The 26,357-nt window shown below is 42.8% G+C and overlaps 1 protein-coding gene across 1 annotated transcript in view; it reads right to left on the bottom strand.

Annotated features, from left to right (window-relative positions):
- MFSD13A (major facilitator superfamily domain containing 13A) overlaps positions 1-16,195 on the bottom strand; it is a 35,599-nt gene extending 19,404 nt beyond the window's left edge. Inside the window, exons 1-5 of the mRNA XM_029610266.1 lie at positions 15,697-16,195; positions 14,550-14,629; positions 12,649-13,098; positions 12,280-12,397; positions 7,787-7,883 (exon numbers count right to left, since the gene is read on the bottom strand). Coding sequence (XP_029466126.1) covers positions 7,787-7,883; positions 12,280-12,397; positions 12,649-13,098; positions 14,550-14,629; positions 15,697-15,894 — 943 coding nt within the window. The 5' untranslated portion in view covers positions 15,895-16,195. The remainder of the gene's footprint in view (positions 1-7,786; positions 7,884-12,279; positions 12,398-12,648; positions 13,099-14,549; positions 14,630-15,696) is intronic.
- Between the last annotated feature and the right edge of the window lie 10,162 nt (positions 16,196-26,357).

Here is a 26,357-nt window from a genome sequence, read left to right as displayed (position 1 = left end):
GGAGCAGCAAACAGAAACAGGCTCGGAGGCTGCTAGGAGTGGGTAAGAGAAAGAAACCTCCGCTCAGCACGACTTTTTTTTTTTTTTTTACACACACACAGAGGAATGTCGCATCTCTGTGAGCACTGCCCCGAGGAAATCGGCTTCTCAGGGCAGCGAGTCGATGTAGTGGGGGAGAGGTTGGACCACCAACATTCACCCCTGGGAGTCAGCAAACTTAAAGTTGCAAAAAGAGAAAGATACAGAAAACTTCCCCCCCAAAATGAGCACGGGATAAAGCAACACTATGAAAAGTCCTGCCTGCAAGTTTCAAAATACCTGAAGCTAAAGTAAAATTAAACACTGTACCCTTCTACTTTTTTTTTTTTTTTTTTTTTAAACTTGATCCATCCAAAAATAAAGGAACAAGAAGTAAGCAAAGAAAGAGATAGATTAATTTATTTCCTATCTTTCCAAAATTTTACTGGGGAACTGGAGGTTCTACCACCTTCATCTGCTGGAGTCAGAGAAATACTGAAGGGATGCAGAGGGTGCACCAGCTTATGAGAGGGTGCCCTTCGAGTTTTTCTCTGAATCCATCTGCTGGAAGGGGGACACAATCCCACTATCTGGACTGATCCGGGTACGTACAGAGAACTATGAATGCATCTTCTCCAGCATCCCCAGGCCTGACCACCCAGGGAACAGAAACCAAGTCCAAAAACTGAATTTGGATTTTGTAGGTGATAGTGTCATGGCTCTTTTCAGCTAGCTGGCCCCAAATTCCATTCAAGATTGCAACTGAACATCCTATTGCTATTACTGGCAATCCAGTTAATGCACTGGAATTACTATACTTGTGTCAAATTTATTTATTTATTTATTTATTAACTTTTATTTACCGACATTCGTGCAGCACATCATGCCGGTTTACAATGAACTCAGGTGGAAAATACAGTGTAACGATAAAACAATATTTATAATAATGATAGTAAATAAATAACTGGCAATAACAATTAACAATGTGGGGATGGGGAAGAGAGGAGAACAAAGGCAGATAGAGAGAAGAGAAGTAAAGGAATGAAAACTATAGGAATAGAGGGAAACTATGTACAGATGACGGAGTGCACAGGTCTCATTAACTTGAGTATAGGTATCAGTAACTTAAGTACAGGTTTCATTTACTTAAGGAGGGACTCATGAGGACTTGAAATTAATATTGAAATTATCTGCAATGTGCACAACTCTACCAACATTTAAATATGAATCGGGTATGTGCTATAAAGGGGGCTGCAGTATGCTGGCAGAGCTGGAAGAGGAACACATTCAGTGTCTCACTCCACATCCTGCATGACAATTCTGTATACCATTCACTTCCATGAAACAAAAAACTTCAAGCAGTTCATTAAAAAGTGAAAATGCAACCAGCACTTTGGAAAGCAAGTTTACTTACTATAAACCGAGTTTTCTGTAGATAGCAGGATGAATTAGCCATTACATGTAGGTGACATCATCTGGCAGCACCAAAAAGGACTCTCCCAGCCAGTACAGTTTTAAGCTCTGAACATGTGCAGGAATTCCTCTACAGGCACTGCCTCATGAATCTCCTCGGTCTACATCATAGCTAAATCTAACCAAGTTAGGTAGTTGACTCTCCAAGTCAACTACCTAACTACAGGCGAGTATTCCATGTCTAATTCTTCTGCTATCTATAGAAAGCACTTTACCAAACTTGTTTTTTCCATTAATAAGCAAGCTGAAATTAGCCATTACATGCAGGGAGTCCAAAGCTGAGGCTTGCAACAGAGTGATTACTGAATGTGCAACCTGGACCCCACCATGGAGAATGAACTACTGCAAGAACAGGGTACATAAACTGCTTGTCTGAATTTAGTGTCATGATATGTAAAGGTGTGAACTAATGACCAAGTTGCAGTTTTGCAAGTGTCCAAGGTACGCTTCTCTAAGATAAGCAACAGAAGAAGCCATAGCTCCGACTTGATGAGCTTTGATCTGCCATCCTGCTAAGCTGTGGCAGTACTGAATGCACTCTGCCATCCAGTTAGAAAACGTACATTTGGTGACTGTGACGCCCAGTCTGTTAGGGTCATATGAGAGGAATAATTGTGAAGCCTGGCAATGCAATTAAGTTCTTCTCTTTTAGTAGGCTAAGATATGAAGGGCTTTTTCTCCTTTATGGATATGTGGTCTCAGAAAGAAGGTAGATAGTATGATGGTTTGATTGATACAGAAAGCTGACACAATCTTTGGTAGAAATTTCAAGTGAGCGTGAAGAACTACCTGATTGCATGCATGCATGGCGACAGTAGACATGAGCGTGGAGTTCGCCGACTCTTCTAGATGAGGTAATAGTGAATAGGAACACTACTTTTTATGTCAGGCACTTAAAAGAAGTTTTTTCTAGCGATTCGAAAGACAATTTCATGAATTGAAAAAGGATAACATCCAAGTCCCATGGAACTGGAGGTTTTCGTGTTGGAGGCTTAATGTGGTGCAATCCTTTCATAAATCTCAATATCAGGGGATGAACAGAGATGGGCTTAATGCCTACTTGAACGTGGTAAGCCGCTAAGGCACAGAAATATATTCTTACCAACAATGTGGCGAGGCCAGAATCAGAAAGGAGAAGCAAGTATGTTAGCAAATGCTTGGGCTTGCAAGAAAATGGAATCCAAGGTTTTCTGTTGGCGCCACTCAAAGGCGGACGCTTTCTAGCGGAAACCAAAATGTCCTCAATCACTCTAGGTAAACCAGAGATCAGCGATTACTGAACGTTCAATATGCAAGCCATTCCAATGCGGATAGAAAGTTCTTAACATAGGGCCTGTTCCCAGACGTACAGGGGGAGTGCAGGAAAGTTGTACAAGATATACAAACCATGTCTATCTGGGCCATGTTGGAGCTATAAGAATAAAGGGAGCATGGTCTTGCAGTAGCTTTTGCACTGTTCTGGCAATCAGCAGTATTGGTAGAAAAGCATACATGAGGCATGCTCCCCCAGTCAAGGAGGACTGAGTCCTGAGCCAGTCTGAGATCACGAGACAGAATTTAAAAAAAAAAAAAAATTGGTCTAGTTTTCTGTTCTGTACCAACACAAACAGGTCAACCAACACCAGATCCCATAAGTCGAATAGTTCATCAGCTGTTGATTGTTGCAGAGACCACTGATGCGGTAGGAATACTCATATTGAGGTGATCTGCCAGTGTGCTAGAGATTTCTGGAAGATAGGTGGCTTGTAGGACAGCATGATTTCTGGTTGCCCACTTCCAAATCTTTATGGTCTCTATGCCAGAAAATGTTAATCGTGTGCCTCCATGTTTGTTGACAGAAAACATGGCAACCTGGTTATCTGCTTGAATTAAAATGATCTTACCTTGAAAAAGATGTGTGAACACTGACAGAGCATATCTGATTGTCTTGAATTCCATGAGATTAATCTGAAAGTGGCTCACCTTTAGAGACCAATTGCCCTGGGTTTGGAATGATCATGCATGAGAGCCCCTACTTTTGAGGAGATGTCCGTTGCTAGCAAGACTTGATGAGGAAAAGCATGAAGTGACACTCCATCCTGAAGCATGGTGGGATGGGGGTTTAACCACCAGTGTAACTAACATTTGCCTTAGAAATCTGGACTGTGGTTGAGTCAGCTGATCCCATTGACAGAAGAGACCCGACTGTAGATAACATGAAAGTGGGTCAGTGGGATCTCATGAATAGCAACCTCCATATGACCTAATGCAACAAGAATCATTCTTGCTGTCATGTGCTGAGAGGTCAGTAGTTTGCGTATGAACAATATCATGGTATATGCTCTTATCAATCATCAGAAATGCTCTCTCCTGCAGCAAGTCTATCCATGCTCCAATTAATTTTATTCTCTCAGCAGGTACCACATCTTTGACTTCTCAGAAGTAACCAGAAAGCCCAATTTTGTAGATAATGGATAGTCATGTAGGAAAAGCGACATTTATTCTCAGGAGCTCACTGTGATTAGTCAGTTGTCTAGGTATGAATCCCCTGGCAACACAGGTGTGCAGCTACCGCTTCAACGCATTTGGTAAAGACTCTCAGAGCTGTCGATAGGCCAAACGGGAATACTTTCTACTGATGTAGGAAGAATCCACCATGAAGCGAAAGCAATGCCAATGGGAAGGATATGGGTATATGAGCCTATGCATTCTTCAGATCAAGAGCACACATCCATTCCTGCTTTTGAATGCAAGGAAGAATTATGTTGAAGGAACTTAGTTTGAATTTCTCCTGGCGTAGATTTTTGTTCATGTGTCTCAGAACCAGAATGGGTCTCAATCTTCCTGATTTCTTGGGGATGAGGGAATATTGAGAGTAGAAACCCTGTCCATACTGAGACACAGGGGCTGGTTCTATTGTTTGTTGTTGAAGAAGTGATTGCACTTCTAGGCAAAACTGTGTCAAGTGAGACTGATCTGGATTGAGATTTGAGCATTGTGAAAGGGATAATAGCCAGGAGAAACATGAACAGTATCCAAACTCCAAGATTTTGAGGTCATAGGTTACTGGCTCCACACCTCTAAGGTTGTTTGACTCCTGCCCCCCAACACAACAGAGATCTGAGTGTTCAAAGGGGTCAAAAACTGGACTCAGGTTTAGGCTGGGCCTATTGTGTAGTCTTAGACGAGGTAAGCCCACTAATTTCTCATGGACATCATTCTGGATGCTACTCGCTCTGAACCACATCAAACACAGATCTAAGTGAAGCTGAGATGGTGTGTGAAATGGGAGCCAAAAAATTCAGAGACAGAACGGCGACAAATGCACTCTTCCTCATCCAAAAGCAGTTGTGAGTAATAAGACCCTCCTCCCTTCCATAGGATGTAGAAAAGGGTTCAGTTCTTGAATATAGTCATGAAGATACTGTACCATAAAGAATTGGTGCAGAGATACAGATAGTAAGTATGGAGCTTTAGATGACTTTCTTGCTAAAAACAATCTAGCAACCTGTGGTCCTCCCTGGGAGATGAATTTTTGCCTTTTTCAGAGCAGATTCAACAACCTATTGGCGTGGTCGTTGGGAACACCAGAGATTTTTGTATTTGAGATCCAGCTTTCTAGCTGTGGCAATGCCTGAAGTAGGTGTTTCCCACATTCTTATCTATAACAAGCTTAGAATGGTATGGACTGGGAAGACCACTAGTTTTAATGGGATGTTCATTATCTGGAGGAGCCCGAAGTCATCTAAGCAGGGGTCTTTACCTTGTCATACATTGCCACTAAACATTATCCATATCTTTTCCATACATTTTGAATATGACAGGTCTTCCAGGAGCAATGCATGGCCAAGTATATCACAACGTGGGTTAAAAGTATACCTGTAAATCCCTCTTCTGAATGCAATGATGAAGGTTAACTAACCCAGGATCCCAAACAACAAAATTGAACTGAGAGGTTTTCCTAGTTGCCTTTGAAGGAAAATGCCTTCATCAACTGAGTGACTTGACTCCGCTGCAAATGAGTGGGAAGATGAAGAACCCGTAGTAAGGGTTCTGATGATGTGTTCACCCCAAGGGACTCCGATCTGTGGCATCAGCGCAGCAGTGCTGGAGAGGAGCTATGGGATTGTTTCTTCCATCTCGTTAGACAAAGAGGTAAAGATGTTTCTTACCATACCTGTAAAGCTGGTCGAGCAACTGACACATCCTCTAATCTGGTGAAGGCTGTGACAGCATGAAGCATACTGGATCTGGTGTGTCTAATCAGAATCCCTTCACTAGCAACCTAACATAAGAACATGCCATACTGGGTCAGACCAAGGGTCCATCAAGCCCAGCATCCTGTTTCCAACAGTGGCCAATTCAGGTTACAAGTACCTGGCAAGTACCCAAAACATTAAATAGATCCCATGCTACTAGGAGTGAGGGCTGTGGTTATTGGAGGGGGCAAAGGTAAGATGATCCCTTTAGCAGCTGACCTAGACTGACCTGCATATAGTTGTGTAGGCAATTAGGTTTGGTGCATCAAATGCTTCGATGGAGCGTAAAGCAAGAATGTTTTGCTGATGCATGCATTGGTTGCATCGAAGTGATTGCCCACTCAAAACTAATCAAACCTGTTTTTGCACCATGCATCAATGGACAATTACAATGGCAGGACGATACATCGATGCAATTTGCATGCCGAGCACCTCAGTGTGTCATTTGCATTGGTGTGCTGTGCGGAGTGTGCCATATGGCGCCACGAGCAGAGCCTATCCCAGTCACGGCCAAGATGAGTAGAAACTTGGCGAGCCACAAGTAGCACCCATCCTGCTCGCAGCCAAGAAATGCAGAACACTCGGCAAGCACCGCCCATCCTGCTCACGGCCAAGAGAAGCAGATACTCCGCGGGCCGCAAGCAGCACCTCTGTTTGTGTGTGTGTGTGAGTGACAGGGATTGTGTGTGTACGAGAGAGCAATGGCGTTAGTGAGAGAGGGAGGGAGCCTGTTGTAAGGGTGCATGTGTGAATGAGACAAGGAGCCTAAGTGTGTGTAAGACAGGGGGCCTGTCTGAGCGAATGAGGTCGGGGCTGGAGCCAGGGCCTTGACATGGGGGCGACGGGGGACGGGATGACACAAGGTTCACCTAGGGCACCTAATAACATTGCACTGGCCCTGGCACTGACAGTGCCAATGCTGACTTGTTTCTCCGATGCCAGCAAATGATGCCCCTTTTTCTTCGATGCCAGTAGATGGGAGACTGATATATAATCCTGCCCCAAAATGGAGATGGAGTACACGTCCGGGCTGTGCTTGGCCAAAGAAATAACCGAGGCGGCTCCCAGGCAAGGCCTGTGCAGGAACTCCTGCACATGCTCAGTAGAGCTCAAAGTTCTACAAGCTAGGAGAGTCTGATGTCACCCCCAGGCAATGGCTAATTCAGTCTGCTTATCGATGGGAAAAAAAAATAAAAATGCCAACATTTCACTGCACTTTTAAAAACAGGTAGGACATCCTGCTAATGATAACGAATGAAATGGTGCCTAGCTGATCTCCAATATGTTAGCAATGCAAACATTAGTCTAACTTCCAGCTATCAGGGTGAGAGCAGCATCCTGCCACAGATCAAACAAAAACAGTATTAGATAACATTAGCAAACTGTAGCAGCTGTTACTTGAAAGTTCCTCCATCTCTCATTCTCTGCCCAGCTTGGTTCTCATGAAACTGATGAGCAGGGGACAAATTTACCAACAGGCAGAGCAGGCAAGGGCCTATAGACAGCCACCATGCCGCCTAAGTCACTTGTTTTATGTCGTCAGCTGCTGCGTCACACCATCTTGTGAAAGGGGGAACAGACAGCTGTTCACATACCTAAGGGCAGCCAGAGGTATAATAAATCCCACCACCAATGAGCCAACTTAGCATAGCTGAAAACCTACAAACAATTCATAGGTACCATGCAAGGCATTTCTGAGAGCGCCTTCTTGTGCAGGAAGTATTTTAAGGCTTCTACATCATGGCACTTTGAGCCATTCCAGCTCTAATTATAAACTTAATTACCTAGCCTTGAAGAAGTAATAAGCCCCAAGTTAAATATTTACAAATTTAAAAAAAACAAACTCTGCAAAACAAAAAACCCTTCTGGAGTGCCTGATTAAGTTCAGAGTAAAAGTTGGAATGGCTCAAAATGGCACACAACGGGAGTCGTATGCTCCAGAAGTCACTTTTCCTAAGGTAATGGAGCTCTTAGCCCATAACGTTTGAGTCCAGGATCCAGTCCATGAATAGTGTCATAATGTACAACTGATGTTTACACTCACTGCCTCTCCTTACCTAAAAGGAATGACCCCGTTGAGAGGGAAATTCTGTTTGACAGCAAGTGCTCCAGGAAGAGGGGAAAGAAATTGCTGTTAAAGTGGCAGTGAAAAACCTGGATAGGGAGAAGAAAAAAAAAAAAAAAAGATTTCTAGTAAAAATTATTTCAGTGTTAAATAACCGATACAGACAATATCAATGATTTTGGATTCATCACGTCCGTCACCTTATCCTCTGGGTAGCTTGTTAATAGTAATGCAGACCAATATTTCTCCTTTGAAAAAAAAAAAAAGTTTGAGCTTAGAGCTGATATGGTGATATCACAGATCTTTGTTTGAAAGGAGGTTATTTCAAGTTAAGATTCAATCCCGCCCCTTAAGGTACTGCTGTACAGAGGGAGAACAGAACAGGAACTGTGTTGCTCACTTCCCCTTCTATGAAGTCTGCCCCATGCCTCCCATATTATGATTCTTTTCAACCAAGTTATTTTTTTTTATTCAGAGACATGAGGAAGTGCGGTTATCATCTACTGTATCTTTCTTAAACCTTTTTTTTTTTGTTCAAGTATTTTTAGCAACAACGTGATGGCACACAGTATCAAAATACAGTTTTCAGGTCACATGAGAATCATACTGAGGCATCGAAGCCCAAACCTTCGAACAGCCTACACGCTCAGCTGCTGCCACCTCACTCATAAAACCGAGACACCACCGTGTCCATATGCAAACATAGTATTATCTTTTCAATGCAAGATAAAAGTAAGAAATCACGCAACGTGACAATGGCCGAGATAGCCCCATGGATTCCCAGAATACAAGCAGGAAAGTTAACTTCTTGAATGGGGCGAAAATAGCCCCCACACGAAGGACCAGAATTCACGCAAAATTCTTACAACAGAATAGGAGATGAGAGAAGAAGGTGCCCTTTTGACAGATACATACTGCTTACAAAGCAATCACAACGAGGCAAAAAGTCCCACTGCGTCACCGCATCTCAAAACTCAAGCTTTTTCTGGGGAGAAATTGTTGGTCTGCAGTATCCCAAGCAGCACTCTCACATCATAGTAGGTTTTAAAAAAAAAAAAAGGGCTAGTTTAGCCTATTGATCCAGAATACCAAAGATTTATTTTCATTAACACCATTGCTAAGAAATGCACTTTTACTTTAAAACCCGAGGAGCCAAGCAGTAAGTTATCAGGGCACTAAAGATTTGAAACGCCTCCTGGATTATACCTCGGAGCATCCACCAAACTGTAGGAGCCCGGGCAGACCCCCAGAACTCGTTTTGTTCCCGTACGTTCTCTCCAAAGTTTCTTTTTTTGGGGGGACAGGGGGGGTGGCCAGGCACGGTTGAAGAGTGCACAAGGTGGCAGTCTCCTCCTCCTGGAACCCAAGCTGACATATGGCGCCATGTGCCTTCATCTGCACCTAACCCAGGGGCATCCAATTGCATTTTATATCTTCTCCTCCAGTTCTCAGCCAGGGGCCATGTACCACAAAGCTGACACAGACAACAGAACTAGGTTTCATATTTCACCTGACCGTGTCGGATCTAGAGGCAACCTATGGCTAAGATCCCAATTGTGTTGATGCATCGAGACCGACAAGGCCAAACCTACGCAGTTAGAAATAAAAGCTGAAGTTCCTCTTTAGCTATATAATTAAAATAATGAAGAAACGGCTTCAGGGCTGGACATGTGACAGTCAGGCTACGCGGCAAGCACACAGGCATAAGTAAAGAATAACCAGTCAACAAGAAGTTGTTTGCTGCTCAGAAGACAGTTAGGACTGCATAAGTCTCACTGCACCTGGATTAATGAATATTAATAAGCAAAGTTACTGCAATTCCGCTTTTTTCCTACGCGATGAAGAGATTAATGAATGAGCGTACAGAAAATGACATTTTATAGGACAATTCTCGATCCCCCCACCTTACAGGTTAAATCTCAATCCTTTACCTTATTTATAAAAAGCAGAGGTTAAGAAATGTATTTAAGTCTGAATTGGATCTGCGTAGCCAGGCTTTGCTCTCTGGATTTTTGACGGCAGCAAGCCTCTGTGTACACATGCAAAATAAAAGGGAAGTGGTTTACCACTGTCCTGACAGATTGTCAGGGGTTTTTTTGTTTTTTTTTTTTAAACAGGGAAAAATAAAACCCAGAGTCTTCTACAACCATAATGATAAAATTCTAGTTTACAGCAAGGCCAGATTCCAGCTTCTTTGAAAGAAACAGCACTTTGAACAGAACATAGACTTAGAGAAGGTAACTCTCAGCCTGTTTCAAAATTTGCCCTCTCTGTCCAAAGTAACTAAAAGAGTAGTTTACCAGCACATTTAAAGGAGGCTGAAGGCTGTTAATGTTTTTCAGGCCATAATACTGAGTCAGCAGGCTTGCCTTGATCAATGGAATTCATATAGAGACAAACAGGGGAAGAGATGCTCTTTTGATATTTTTGGACCTGTGCTTTTGATTCTACTGATCGGGGTCTTTGGATCCGAGTCTTGAAATCTCTGGGATTTGTTGGTACTGCACTGAATTTTTTTTTTTAATCAGAACGTACACATTGGATTATTTGGGGGTTCGGAATGATCACTGGTCACGTCATTGCATTGGGGGAGTTTGCTAGGGCTCGGCTCTTGCCTCAGGGTTTCATCTCTGCGTTAATTCAGAGGCATGGACCTGGGATGTTATTCTTTTGCCAACAAGATACAATTGGTTGCGTATTTGAGTTCAGAACGGGTGGAGGACTTCAATTTAAACTGCCTTTTTGGATGCAGTAGCATTATAGCTTGCATTGCAAAGACAAATTAAACCCTTTGAAGTCTGAGGCACCATGGGTCAGTAGAAGAGGAGATCAAACACTTACAGCCCTGCCCTGTATAGCACGAGTAACCTTGATACGGAAAGGAAAAAAAAAAAAAAGTTTCCAGTTTGGGGTTTATATTAGACTCCAAATTAACGATGCAATGTCAGATATCAGCTGTAACTCGTAGCACATTCTTTCATTTGCAGCAAGTTTGCCACTTAAAATCAAAGAGCCAGAGGTAACCCAAATAATAACAAAAAAAAAAACACATTGAGGGGGGAAACCACAAAATATAATTATAAATCAGTATGGTCAGCAGTGCGGAATAATCTTAAAATCAAGAGAATCAGTTTTGCAGCTTCAATATAAATTTGGAGTAAAGGTGTCAGCAAGCTGAACCACCCGGTCAGTTCAATCATTCACCTTATCAGTGATACTATTTATGCATATTTTTTTTTTAGGATTATTTAGTTTGAAGCATATAAAAAATTCAAACAGTCCTCGAGTTCAAACTCTTGAATAAGCTCAACATGGATGATGTTTCGCTTAACCAAGCTTCACCAGGGTTAGAAACATATTCATTAGGAAAAACATCAATCAGGCTGTCGTCATCCAACCAGTTTGGTCCTGATATATTAGGGCGTTACAGCTATAATGATGAAGCAACTGCAATTACTTCAAAATACAGCTGCTCACTGACTAAATGAAACAAAGTGGGAACATGTCTCACCAATCCTAGCAGAATTACACTAGCTCTCAATGGACTATAGGATTCGATTCAAACTGATGGCCTTCAGATATCTAAAATTAGGATACCCAAAATCCCTAGCCGAGCTACTGGTAAGATATATGCCCATGTGTGCTCTTCATTCATCACAACAGGAGCTCCACTAGTGGTAGCGCTAATGATAGCACTACGTGGAAATCAGCTTTCAGTTGTGTGGTAGGGGTTCTTTGGAACATGTTTTCCTATAAGATCCAAGTGAAGAATAATTACCTCCATTTTTGGAAAAGGGTCAAGACATGGCTTTATGATCAGGCATTTGGACTGTAATAAAATTAGTCTATGTTGCTAAACTATGCAGTGTGAGGCTTGAAAGCATTAAGAAATAGGTAGATAGAAAAGTGAGTAATGAGTGGCTGGGAAACATTTCATGAAATTATTTATTGTGCATTTTAATTTAAAGGTTAAAGAAAGGCAGAATTTCAAATAAATACTTTACAAAAATGTGCAAGAATGGCCCCTAGATCTAGCCACTAAGTGTCACTGTTGCACAATGAATGGGGACTCCCCCTGACCAATGACTGTGAATGCCACCTGCAAAGCATCCTGGCCCAGAAAGTGGGAAGTCTAAACTAGGAACAGCATTTCCATGGAGCCATCGAGCCAGCTCCCTGTGGGATTCTGCACTGATTCAGTCCGAGTGCTACAGGTGGCATATGAACACTTCATCTGCTCCGCGATTACTAAATAGACAGACTGTGTGGGTACCACAAAAAAGTTTGGACAATACATCTGGGCAGAATAGCATTCATTTAAAAGCAGGTTTGTTCTGGTAAAGGGGAAAATTGTAACAACATTGCACAGGAACCAGCTCGATTATAAACACGAGCCATGTAGAACATGAGGCATGTTCTCTCTTTGCTAGCCACAGTTAGCGTCAGATGACAACTCACATGTTGAATTATTAACCTGTAATGTACCTGTACTAGATTCATGCAGACAAACCAAAGAAAGTTACGGTGTCTGGACAGCTGTTTGAGGTACTCCGCCAGCGTTATCCTTTTCTCCTCAGATTTAGATCCCTGTTCAATGTACAACCTGAAGGAACACATAACACAAGAACAGCAGAGTCAGGAAACGTGCAAACTCCCCCATACTGCTCTATCAATATGCCTCGTGATTGTTCTAGAGTGGAGTGCAGTCGCCAAACTCATTCAATAGTTGGCCTCTTTGCCGGGACCGACAGACAGGGTGACATCTGTACAAACCAACACCTCTGAATTGAGAATACCAGGTCATTTCACACCAGCATGACTGAGAAAACAATACCAGCTTTTATCTCCACTTACTCCTTTAAGGCAGATTCATGGCTGTATTTCACTTTCACTTCTGTCTCAAAACGTTTTCTTAGAAGCCATGTTGCTATGGTAAACCCGATCACAGCACAGCCAGCCAGCACCACACAAAAGATCCGAAAGGAAAAAAAGTCATCTTTGTTCCAAACTGCGTATGACATAAAAACCGAGAGGGAACCTATGGCACTAAAAAGTGAACAGTGAAAATTGAGATTAGTCCTCTCTTTTGCAGATACAGCAAGGTCTGCAAGCAGAGCATTGTGGTTGAGATCTACGATGGTAAGAAAGCTGTCATAGAGGCAGAGGCAGATGAGGAACTGTAAACCAGGGTGGGCCCAAGCAACCCAAAAAGCCAGGAAGGAAATGGCAAACAGAGGTCCATTTCTACTTAATGCTTTTAGTCTCTTCAGAACCACTTCTGGTGAGGAGATCTCTACTCCTGACCTGCAGGGTGAAAGAGATGGAGAAAATCATTAGGCATCTAAGTGCAAGGCATTCATTCAGTCCATAATTTCCATTCCAGTAAGCTTCAGGCATAGCCAACATCCTATATCCCCCACAAATATATTTAGTCTCCCAAATATACTTTTAATTAATTGCTTAATTCTAACTTGAGGTGACGTAAATAATTTTTTTGCTATATTTGCTTTTGTGAAGTTTGCATTAGCCACCATGTTGGTCTCATGCCATCTTTTTCAGAACCAACTGTGCAGCACAAAAACATGAAGGCAAAGCTCTAGCTCACTCCTGGTGTTTGCTACTCTGGACCCCAAAAGCACAAGACATGACAAAGACATAAGAACTTAAGAAGCTGCCATACTCGGTCAGACCGAAGATCCATGAAGCTCACCGTTCAGGCTACAAGTACCTGGCAAGTTCCCAAACATTAAAAAGATCCCATGCTATTAATGCAGGTAATAAGCAGTGGCTATTCCCTAAGTCAACTTGACTAACAGCAGTTTATGGACTTCGCCTCCAGGAACTTATCCAAAACTTTTTTTAAACCCAGCTAAGTCAACTGCCTTTATCACATCCTCTGGCAATGATTTCCAGAGCTTAATTGTGTGTTGAGTGAAAAAGAATTCTCTGATTTGTTTTAAAAGTGCTACTTGCTAACTTCATGGAGTGCCCCCCCTAGTCCTTCTATTATCTGAAAGAATACATAACAGATTTACATTTACCTGCTCTACGCCACTCATGATTTTGTAGACTTCAATCATATCCCACCTCAGCCATCTCTTCTCCAAGCTGAACAGCCCTAACCTCCTTAGCCTTTCCTCATTGGGGAGCTGTTCCATCCCCTTTATCATTTTGGTCACCTTTCTCTGTACCTTCTCCAGTGCATCTATATCTTTTTTGAGATGCGGCAACCAGAATTGAAAACAGTACTCAAGGTGTGGTCTCACATGGAGCAATACAGAGGCATTATGATATTCTCCGTTTTATACACCATTCCTTTCCTAATAATTCCTAGTTTTCTTTTTGCTTTTTTGACTATCACAGCACACTGAGCCAGATAATTTCAATGTATTATCTACTTTGATGCCCAGATCTTTTTCCTGGGTGGTAGCTCCTAACATGAAACCTAACATCGTGTAACTACAACATGGGTTATTTTTCCCTCTATACATCACCTTGCACTTGTCCACATTAAATTTAATCTGCCCAATCTTCCCATCTCACAAGGTCCTCCAATTTATCACTATTCACTTATGATTTAACTACTCTGTGCCATCCTGTCCAATCCGCCGCTCTCAAGTTGATCCAATCTATCATCGCGGTATAATTTCAAGTCATATTTGCAAGTCTTCTGTCCAAGAAAACTGCTCACATTTATCAGATTGACAGTAGTAGAATAGCAAGAAAGAGTTGGTTAGGAAAGGAAACAGACTTACTGTTGTGGACTAAGAAAGACACGGTCACTCAGCCAGCCAAAGAGAGGGTCATTGAGACTGTTCCATATAAGAAATACAGTCTAAAGAAAAAAAAATATTTTAACTGGTATAGATTTATGAAATCTGTCAGACCCCAAATATGTCATAGTACATGCCTTTATTATGATGAGGAAGTCCCCCATAAAGGAGAAAAAAAAACAATTGAAGAATTTTTATTTTATAAAAGGTGACACATGTATGTTGTTAATGATAGCAACATACAGTTACTGAACATGATATAGTATATTTGTTTGTATGCAATGAAAAGCTTTCCTCTAGGAATAGCAGTGATATAAAGCTTAGACATATGTAAAACTTTAAAGCATTCAAAAATTATCAGCTCAGAATTTTTGTATGCTTTAATTTTTGCATACATCCAAGCTTTAATTCACTACTGCTCCTACAGAAAAGTTTTTCATTGCAACAGAAAAATTAAAAAAACAAAGCACTGTATGAACTGTCAGGAAGGAGGAGAAAGATGATTATAATGGGGCACCAACAGACTTCAATTCTAATTCACTCACATAGGTTTTGTATATATCTGTGGGCTGTTCTAAGTGATATACTAGCACTTGCATGTTTAATTTCATAGCACAAAGAGGTTGGGTAAGCTGTTCTTCATTCCAGGGATGCCTAAACTTTTGCAAACTATATATATATATAAGTAGACATATTATCGAGCTTGAAAACCAGACTTACTTCCAAACGTGAAGAACTGTCTGCACTTAGGGTCTCTAGGAGAGTTCTGTGGTACTGCAGCAAGAAGGGGAAATGAGCAGACTAGATGGAAGCTATCGTCTTTATCTAACGTTCTTTGCTATGTTTCGATATCCTTTTGCTCATATTGCCTCCCTACAAGACCACAATGCTTCAGGTGAGGTCTGGCAGATGATTTGTAGGTTGCACCTCTGGATCTGCCAATACCTTATCAATAGAACAACCACAACTCACAAGACAGGGTAAATTTTATTTATTTATTTATTTTTACGAAACTGAGCGGTATTTTTTTTTTAATTTACATAAAGCATTTTTAATGAAGCAAATAGAATTTCGATTCACAATTTAAAAAAAAAAATAAAAAAATAGATGTCTTTGACTTTAGCCCTACCTCCCCGATCCAAAAGGACAGTTTATCGATCCTGTAAACTGAAACAAAGGTGTCCACGTAATACAGTAGGAAGACGTTGTGCAGGATGGAGACAAAAAGGGAGAGAGACCCGTAGAGCACCGCCGAGGGCAGGAGGACGAGGCAGCCCAGCAGTCTGCAGCCCATAGCGATACACCGGCCGGACAGATCTCTCGCCATTCATCGCCTCCTGGCAGGCGGAGGCATCCGCCAGCGGCTACCGGGGCTCCGGAAGGCCGCGGCCATTCTTCGCCCTGCGCAGGAAGACGGACTCTTACCAAAAAAAAAAAGGGGGGGCCTCCAGGCTACGCTAGGGGAGGCGTCAGTGCACCGACCACGAAGTACGTGACCAAAGCCAACGCTCTGCGCCGACCCACTTCCGCCTTCTGCTACGGAAGAGAAAATGACGCGTGCCCTTTCACCTACGTCAGCTCCCGTGAGAGTCGGGTGGGAGGCTAAGGCCATCCCCGGCATCCATCGAAGGGGTGTGGGGGGGGGGGGATGCGAGGAGGCCGTGCGCAGGCGCAGTGATGATAGCGGGAAGCGAGAGTTGCTCGGAGCATTTATTTATTGGGTCTCGTGTTACCTTTGTCAATGGAAAACAAGCAAGCGAAAGAGAAAATGCGAGTATGGAAGCCTTTGGCCATGCCAGGGATGAGGAAAGAAGGAAATGGAAATAGGTCAGGACGAGAGAGTGAAGGTAGTCTAGACTAGAAGACCCTTTCAATACTGTGCTTGGTTTATTATAGTATTACTGTTTTATTAGATTTCTATACTGCATGTACAAACGAAGCGCAATGCGAATTATATTAAAACATGAGAAAGCAAAATACAGCAATGCGTGTAAAGGCAATGTAGCAGACAACATGGACATCTAAATCTTAAACATGACTGCTTAAGCGTCCTTCTTCCGTGATCATTGGCTTTGTTTTCAGAATACCTCTCAGTGGGGTCCACTGGGGGTGTAAATCATTAGCACCGTTGAGAGGAGGCCAAGATGTAAACGGCTACCATCCTAACTTGGTAGATGGAAGGCCGATTAAGGACCACCCAAATTACTGGTTGTCGCTGAATACCCTCCCTGCATTATATCTAAAAGCCATGCTGTCGATTTATTTTGTTGACCTCCTTGTCTTGGGAGCTTGATTCAGACAAAGGACCATTCACGCTGACTTTATCTTTTCCCTTTTTTGGCCATCCATGTGATTGTTCATATAGATTTCCACACCTAGCCTAACATTCAGGATCCTGTTCACCACCTGCTCATTATCAACAGTCGCTTCAGGGTGATGGGTGGTTTGTCTAATTGCTGGCCACAATTAGCCAACCTCACAGGCCAATACAGTAAAGTGCGGCCGCGGTTACCCTGCTTCTTTACTCACAATTTGGCCGCGTTAGTCCAACCCGCGATTCACTATCCCCTTTAACCCATCCTTACCGCCTCTTTAAATCAACGGGTAACTCTTTCCGCCCGCGGCATGTATATGAAATGTAAACGATCGGATTAGCTATTCCCTCCCATACAGTAACGCGCGGCCCGATTATCGCTTTTTAAACCTGCAGTTTTGCCGTGCGTTTAACCAGCTAATTTACCGCCTACCCCTACCCCTGCGTTAGTGTGGAGCGTCAGGCAAGCCGAGACGAAATTTCACGGGCCACGGAGCAGCCCCAGCCAGCCCCGTTTCACTGCCTGATCCCCTAACTCCCCGGGACAAGACCAAGCAAACTTTCCGCCAGCCCCCGCTCACCTGCCCTGGCCGCGTCCATGGATGCCGATCTCCCGCGCTGACAGCTCCGGAGCAGCCCCAGGGGCTGACTGACCCCCTAACTCCTCCCCCTCCAGGACTTCTTCCTCTCAACAGGCCAGGCCATCCTCTCCCTGAGCCCCAGCCACCCCCTGACTCCCCCCAAAATTTCCGCCAGCCCCCGCTCACCTGCCCTGGCCGCATCCATCTCCCGCGCTGACAGCTCCGGAGCAGCCCCAGTCCTCTCTCCCCTCCTCCCGGGGGCAGTCGGCGGCGAGAGCGGCTTCGGCAGCCCGGGGCGGATCGGGCGCTCCCCATGGCTCCCAATTCTCTAAAAGGTAATGCGTGCACGCCGTGACCTCGGACGTCCAGCCAGGTGCTCAGGTCACAGCGTGAGTGCCATACTATGATGGGTCTTAATTGAGCTGATACATAATACCATTGTAAATTCGGAATTCCCAGGCCACCATCTGATTTACCCTGGGAGGGCGTCTCTTCCATATAAAACTAAATACCTTTGTCTGTCACAATTTCAAGATATGATTGGAGATAGGGATAGGCAAGGATTGAAACAAATATAATAGACGGGGTAGCAGATTCATCTTTATTGCCGCTATCCTGCTAACCATGAAATAGGAAGGTTGCTCCAGCAATCTAGGTCTGTGAAGGCCCTCTTAATAAGAGGAATATAGTTCAACTGGAAGATATCTTTCGGATGTGCTGGCAGCTGAATACCTAGGTATTTCAATTTACGGGAAGCCCAACGAAATAGATGGAGTTGTCTCAAATCCTGAACGGTCTGCACGTTACAGGTAAGGTTAAGCAGCTCAGATTTTTCCCAGTTTACCTTGAACCCAGAAGCCGCACTAAACTTTTGAATATCTTGCTCTATTGCTGAGAGGGATGTATGTGGTTGTGTAATAGAAAACATAATGTCGTCTGCAAATAAAGTGAGTTTAAATTCCTGATCTAAAAACTTAAATCCAGACACATTTCTGTTATTCCTAATAGTGGTAGCCAGCGGTTCTACAAATATAGCAAATAATAATGGGGATAAGGGACACTCCTGCCTGGTCCCCTGGCCCACTACAAAATAGTCAGAGTATCCTCCATTTATTTTAAGATGAGCCTTCAGATCTGTTTATAGGCCCTCTAACCAGGTGCAGAAAAAAGGCCCAAAGCCCATCTTCTTTAATATTCCAAACAAGAAAGGCCAGTGAACCATATCGAAGGCTTTCTCTGCATCTATGGATAGCAAAACAGCCTTTGTATGGGTTCTATGTGCCCACCACATGATATCGATTAATTTATGAATATTATCCCCCACTAATCTACCAGGCATGAAGCCTGCTTGGTCCTGATGGATAAGGGATGTGATAAATTTATTCATGCGATGTGCCAAAATTTTGGCAAGAAGTTTGATATCTAGATTTAGAAGGGAGATTGGTCTATAGGACCCACACATTGAAGGATCCCTGTCTGATTTGAGTAATATTTTAATCCCTGCAAAATGAGAATGTGGGGCTAGTTCTCCCCCGTCCCATATATGATTATATAACTTTTGTAGTGGGGCTACTATGTAAGGGGCAAACTGTAGAATCTGGCTGTTAGCCCATCCAGTCCAAGTGACTTTCCCATTTTTAAATCTTTTATCACATATAAGATTTCTGGAAAAGTAATTTCCGCTTCTAGGGTTTTCTGAGCCTCTTGCGAAAGTGATGGTAAAGTAATTGCCTCTAGAAACTCATCTACCTGTCCCTGAGTGATATGTTGTTCCGTGGCATATAGATCAGAGTAAAATGTTAAAAATCTTTTACGTATATCAGTATTATTAGTAAAATTCCCCTGGCGTCTTTAAGTTTGGGCATTAGATTCTGGTATGTGATTTTCTTTAACTTGCGAGCTAAGTTCCTACCCACCTTATTTCCCCCTTCGAAGTATTCCTGTTTTGCTAAAGTCATAGAGTGGACTATCTGGGCAGATTCTAGGCACATAAGATCCTCCCTTGTTTTTGATAATTGTAGTAATACGTGAGGGGCGTCAGTGTTCTGATGTGTCTGAGAAAGGGTTTCTACCTTCTTCCTCAAATCCTGGGCTTCCTGATCACACTGCTTCTTAAAAAGGATGCTCAGGAAATGAATATGCCTCTCTTATATGCCTTAAAGGATTCCCAGACTATCAATGGCTTTACTTGCCCTGTATCATTAAGTTGGAAAAACTCTTGAATGCTATTATTAATATTCTTAACATAAGTATCATAATCTAAAAGAGAATCGATAAGCCTCTAGAACCTCACGCCTCTATCGTAAGTATCAAACTTGAGGTCTAGTGAGATAGCCGCATGATCTGACTATGCTACAGGTATAATATCTGGCTTAGTGATGGCATGAGATAATTTATCGATCAGAAAGTAGTTGATTCTCGAATGGGAGTCATGAGGCATTGAATAGAAAGTGTAGGATCTAGATTTTGGGTATTGCGCTCTCCAAACATCTAGAAGATACTATTTTATTTATTTTATTTATTTAAGAGCTTTTATATACCGACATTTATGACAAGTCATATCATCTCGGTTTACATCATAACGTAGAGAAATTACAATAAATAAGGGGTGATAACTTGGAGAGAAGGAGGGTAAAGGAAGGCGGAGGCCCAAGCCTCTGGGGGTGGGAAGGATAGAAACATAAGTCAAAAATCAGAGAATAACTGAACTCGAAATAACCAGAGAAAGACTGAGCTTGAAGATAAGAGCGAAAAAGGAGAACCGGGTAGAAGACTGGGAGGCAGGGAAGGAGGGGAAAGGTGGGGCGGGGAGAGGTCTATGAGCTGCTGTAATTTTTTCCTATGTATGGGAGCCATCGACACACTTCCCTTAGAAGCATCTAAAGCAGGATGGCTTACTAGATTGAAATCCCCTCCTATAATTATATTGCCCTGCCCATGAAGTGATAAAACTTGGTCCAAGCTGTCAAAAAATTGCCCTTGATCCTGGTTCGGGACATAAATATTCACCAGGGTATAAATAATTCCATCCATTGATATTATTAGAACTATGTATCGGCCGTGCGGATCATGGATACAGGAATGATAGGCAAATACCAAGCTCTGGGAAATCAGTATTCCAACTCCTGTATATTTAGCCGTCTTAGCACACGGTGTCCAGAATTGTGATGGATACTGATTAGATTTTAAAAGTGCCTCATGTCTGCCTTTCAAATAGGATTCCTGAGTAAAACTTATATCTGCTTGTAATGCTTTTACCTCCTAAAAAAAACATGTCGCTTATAAGGTGAGTTGAGTCCCTTAACATTAAGGGATATCAATTTAAAGGAGGCCATACATACGTAGGTATATATAACACTCGCTGATCTTTGTGATATGAGAACATAAGAGTCTGTCCATTAAACGGGAGAGGACATGAAAAATATCATCCATATTCAAGAAGTTCACAAAAAGATATTCCCATGCCATCACCACATATCCAGTAAAGAACAGCAGGAGCCCCTGCTGCCCCAATTGCTCAGGTTGCACGCCCAGGACTATCCCAAGTAAACTTGTGTATAACATAACCCAAAGTTTCTCCTGAACAAATGTGTGTTCCCCTCGATCCCCTGATTTGCCTTCCCACACCCCCCCTTGAAACACCAGTGACCTGAGCCAACCTCCTTGCAGATCAAATCTCCATGAGGAAGTTAAAGTCACCATCATTCAGAGTCCCCCAGCCTTGTCATTATCCTTCGAGATGCGCTTGGTAAATGAAATTTAGGAAACCGTTTTGGTTTTTTTTCATTTGTAAGTTTTTCTTTATTGGCTGCTAACAAACAGTGCACTCATCAAGTTCAACAGTACCATTCAAAATTACAATAGTCAATGAATACATGTACAGATACCAAAGTCTAGCAAAATATAGCGATACCAATATTATTAATAAAAACCCTTTCCAAACCCTCTCCTCACCCCCCCCCCCCCACCCCCATATTACATAGAATAGTAAGATATGATAATAGAAGAACATGGTGAAGCGTTCCATTGTCTTAATGGAATTAGTTGCAGAACTATAAAAAGAGAACTTTGTATAACGTAAGCAGTGGGTCTCAATATAAACCTATATTAGCGACAGTATCCGGGTTTACATCAGTGAATGCCATCAACAGCCAGAAGGATTTTGAGATAACCATTTTTCATAACCCTCCCATATTTTGGTAAATTTAGATATGTTCTTATGTTTATGAGCTGTAATTTTCCCTAATGTATGCATATGAAAAACATGTTTTTGTATCTCCTGAATGTCGGGAATCTGAGGATCTTTCCAGAAATGATCCAAAACACATCTCATGGCTGTCACTACATACTTAATAAAAGCATTATGAAATTTCGAGTGGTCTGTGATGTCATTATTCAGCAATGCTTGAGACGGTGAAAGTGATATCTCCCTACCAAATATGGAAGTTAGCCAGTGGGATATAGCCATCCACAACGATTGTACCTTGGAACAATCGTTGTGGATATCCAGGTACATTTATACACATGTGTATAAATGTACCTGGATATTGTCATAATTTCCAACAGAGGCCGGATGTCTTGGGTTGTATGTGGCGGACACGGTCCGGAGTCAAATACCACCAGTAAAGCATTTTATAACTGTTTTCTGTATGTTGAGAAGAGATAAGGCCCTTTCCCATTTGCTGAGTAATTCTCTTCCAATCCTCCACCATCCAAAGCTCTTGCTTTTCCCATGCAACTCAGGAAACCGTTTTGCATACATACACAGTCAGGTATTTTCTCTAGATGGCTTCTGAAGATCAGAGTTGCGCTTCAGCCTACTATTTCTTGTGCTGGCTCTTTGCCACCTAGGCTGATGCTCCTTGAGGGTAGGCTGTCGTGCGATGTAAGCATTGGTTGGAGTGAATCCACTTTCCTTTAACAGGAGGATGGCATCAGATATATTATAAATCTTAGAGGATATCCCATCCCAAGTGTAGAGCAAGCCAAAAGGGTCCATCCACCTATATTTAATGTTTTCCTTTCGGAGAAATGCTGTGACTTCCTTAAGATCCTGCCGGTTCTGGAGGGTTGCCTGTGAGAGATCAGCATAAACAGAGATCTCTTGACCCTCCCAGTTCCATCACATCTGCTTCCTAGCGTATCCAGCTATTTTTTCCTTGAGGGTAAAGTCATGGAAACAGACGAGAATGTTGTGGGGTAGGTTGGAGCCCGCTACACTTAAAGTCCTGTGAGCTCGATCAAATGTTATATCTGGGGTGGAATTGGATTCACTGCCCTTGCCTGTGTCTAATAGGAATAGGCAGAAATGTTTAATGGTCTCAGTGCAGTCCAGATTTTCAGCAGTCTCTGAATCCTCGGAAGCGCAGGTTCCCTCTCCAAATCAGCTAGTTTTGTTTTGATAGAATTATTTTTGTTATTAAAGCTCTGTTGTTAAAGCTGGGAATTAGCAATCTGTTATTAATGGAGTTGCTGGAGATAGCAATCTGTTATTATTTAGAATAGTTGTGGGTGGATCCTTGCATTAGTGGCAGGTGAGCACGCCCTCGGGGGAGCTCCCGAGAGGGACCACTGGTCAGGCTTAGTGTAGGAGACAGACACACACTAGTTCTTTTATTAGACAATATATTAAACCACCAGAGGTGGCAGTAGTGAGCTAGAAGCTCCCAGCTGGGCTGTAGTCCCTCAGGTACTGGAACAGCGATCCCAAGATGGCTGAGCTGTAGAGAAACTAAGAAAGTGAGTAGGCAAGACATGCAGAGTTCAGGAACAAGTCCTTGATGGTAACACTCACACAATAGTCTCTTGAGGCATCCCAGGAGTTGGTATGCATTAGGCCCTCGAGGAGCGAGTACCTGGTTCCAGGGAAAGCTCTGAGAGATAGATAGAACTCACTGATGTTATAAGCAACTTCTTAGTAAGCAGTATATTAAACCACCAAAGATGGCAGTAGTGAGATGGAAGCGCCCAGCTGGGCTATAGTCCCTCAGGTATTGGAACAGTGATCCCAAGGTGGCTGAGCTGTAGAGAAACTAAGAAAGTGAGTAGATAGGATATGCAGAGTTCTGGAACAAGTCCTTGGTGATAACACTCACACCATAGTCTCTTGAGACAGCCCAGGAGTTGCAATGCAGTAGACCCTCGAGGAGCGAGTACCTGGTCCCAGGGAAAGCTCTGCGAGATAGATGGAAACTCACTAATATTGTAAGCAACGATAACTTCTTAGCAGAAGTGGTATTCAGGAGCTGGTCTGGGACGTGGGCCCTCGAGGAGCGAGAACCGGTTTCGGACTACGACCTGAAATGAAAAAGTGAGAGCGAGGCCCCCAAGGAGTGGGTACCTCTAGTGAAGTCCGAGGAGGCAGAGTAGCTAGGTTTGCAGAGAGCAAATCCCATCCGCAGCGACCTGGAGGAAGCGAACCCTTGCTAACTAGTTTTGTTAGTGAAAACTGAGACCTTAAATATCTGGAGCTGATGATGTCATCTCAGGGGGACGCCCCTGAGAATCATGCCAACGCCGGTACATCAGTCGGGCCTCATGCGCGTGCCCTTAGGCATCTGGTCAACATGGCGGCTTGCAGCATCAAGTCGGTCCGGGGACGCCGGAGGAGGACGGCCTGGAGACGCCGCAGCAGCTAGCCTTCCATCAACCCCAGAGGGAGTCGCCAACGAGGTAAGGTGGGCGGAGCAGAGACGTCGGACAGCGACGGACACCAATTTTCTTCTTGTAGTTCTGCCATGGCTTCCTGCTGTTGCTTCGAGGCCTCAGATTGCGTATCTGCCCTGTTCTCTATTTCATCTACGCGATTATTGAGCCCAGAGAGCTCTTCCTGGAACTCCCCCAACATATCGCGGATCTCTTTTTTTATAATTTTTTAGATCTTGCTGTAAACCTCCGAACCAGGCTCTAAATTCAGAACGTGTTGGGGCTTTGGTTTCTTGAATGTTGAATTCATCTTCCGTTTCGGGATCCACGCCTCCCTCGGTCTGTGGGACCTCCGTGGCCTGCATTTCCAAGTCCGACCCTCTCTCTCCAATTTTGCGGTACAAAAAGCTTTGGAAATCTACTGATTTCCGCTTCGCAGCCATGATCCACTGGTGCTTGGACGTCTCCGGTTTGGTATTTTAGCAAAAATATGATTAACAATCACGAATAAATATATAAATTTAGAAGGCTGCATGGGGAGCTCATGTCTCATGCGTCCATGCGTGCCGGTGACCTCACTTCCTCCTTTTTTGTAACACTTTTAATGTAGCATCCGGAATTGAATAGGAAGTGTCTGAAAAAGATAACATAATTTAGGTAAGAGATTCATTTTAACAGAGGCAATGCAGCCAAACCAGGATAAACTAAATTTGGACCAAGAATCCAAGTCTCTAGATAAACGAGTAATCAAAGGAACATAATTAAGCCTGTATAAATTTTGCCGATCTGCACTAGTTTGAACCCCCAAATATCTCACACTCTCTTGTGCCCACCTGAAAGGAAATTGACTAGATAACTCAAGTTACCCTTTTGGAAGAGGGCTTAATATTCAAAACTGTCAATTATTTTGAAAGTTCTGGCCCTTTTCACAAAAAGTTTGGGAAACCCCCCCTCTAGGATCCTAGTCTGCTTAATATTTTTCTTTTTTTTTACCATACTGGCTTCTCTCCACCAGAATAGAGTCTGATATTTACCTGGACAAATGCTGAGTAATTTTTTTTCACTGATTTTTCTCTCATTTTTTGTTGCTGTTGCATAAGGACAATTCAGGCCACCATTTTCTGAGCATATCTTAAAGGAACTTGTTCTCTTTGAACAAAACAAAATGGAAGAAGGGCAACAAAGCAATATGGATATTCTTCTATATGTGACAGAACTGAGAAATGCAGGCCTTGCAGAAAGAATGCCTAGGTTATAATTAAAATAATGTAAAGACCTCTGCTGTCACTCCCTCTACCTTCTGCCTTGCTAGAAACAAAGAGCTTGGACACTGATTGGAGGACTCTTATCTCTAATGTTATTTTGAGACCATGCAGTTCTCTATGCAAAAATGAATTCCTCACTTATTTAAAAAAAGTCAGAGCACTGTGCTTGGCCCTCATCCATATGCATTGACTATGCATCTATTATGCTCATTCACTTCTATAAAAATGAGTTAAACAATGGAGCCAAAAAGCCCACCATCAGAAAGAGCTCCCGCTGGTACCAAACAGGCAACATCCTCAGGACCAGCTCAATGAGCCTGCCTGCCTGCTTCCCTGCCTGATCTTCAGGAGTAGCAGCAGACAATGACCTGAGATGCTTGCACCCAGCTGTCGAGTCTTCCAGGCCTGCACACAGGTGCACCCAGAAGCAGAAGCCTTAAGAGAGAGAAGCTACCCATCTCCTTCCACCACTGTTTTCCAGCATGGTGAGAGAACAAACTTTAACTTTTAATTAAGAAGATCTGAAGTTACTCTTAGATAGCTAGTGATTTGGTCAATGATCTGTTGAGCTACTTTATAAACTGCGAAAGTGTATCTAGCTGTATAAATCACTGAAGTAATCACTAAATTAATTATATTTTATTTATTTAGGCGTTTTATTTACCGTTGTTCCAAAAGAAGATCACATCACTTTACAAAATCAGCATTCATATTCTTGGTCAACATTCATATACTGTGTCAACATTCATATTCTAGGTCAACACCACAGCAAATACATATTCTGGTCCATATTCATACATATTCTAGGTCAACACAAAAGATAATATATAATTTAGTTCATATTCATACATTTTCTAGGTCAGTACAACTGCAAATACAAATTCTAATTCTACTAACAATAGATTTTACATCGCTCATTGCTCACTCCACTAACATTGGGCCGGATTTTAAAAGGGTTACGTACATAAGGTACGCGCGTAACCCT

This window comes from Rhinatrema bivittatum, chromosome 7 (assembly GCF_901001135.1).
Source record: "Rhinatrema bivittatum chromosome 7, aRhiBiv1.1, whole genome shotgun sequence".
NCBI classification, from domain to species: Eukaryota; Metazoa; Chordata; class Amphibia; order Gymnophiona; family Rhinatrematidae; genus Rhinatrema; species Rhinatrema bivittatum.
This window is presented reverse-complemented; position numbering and strand designations above follow the sequence as displayed.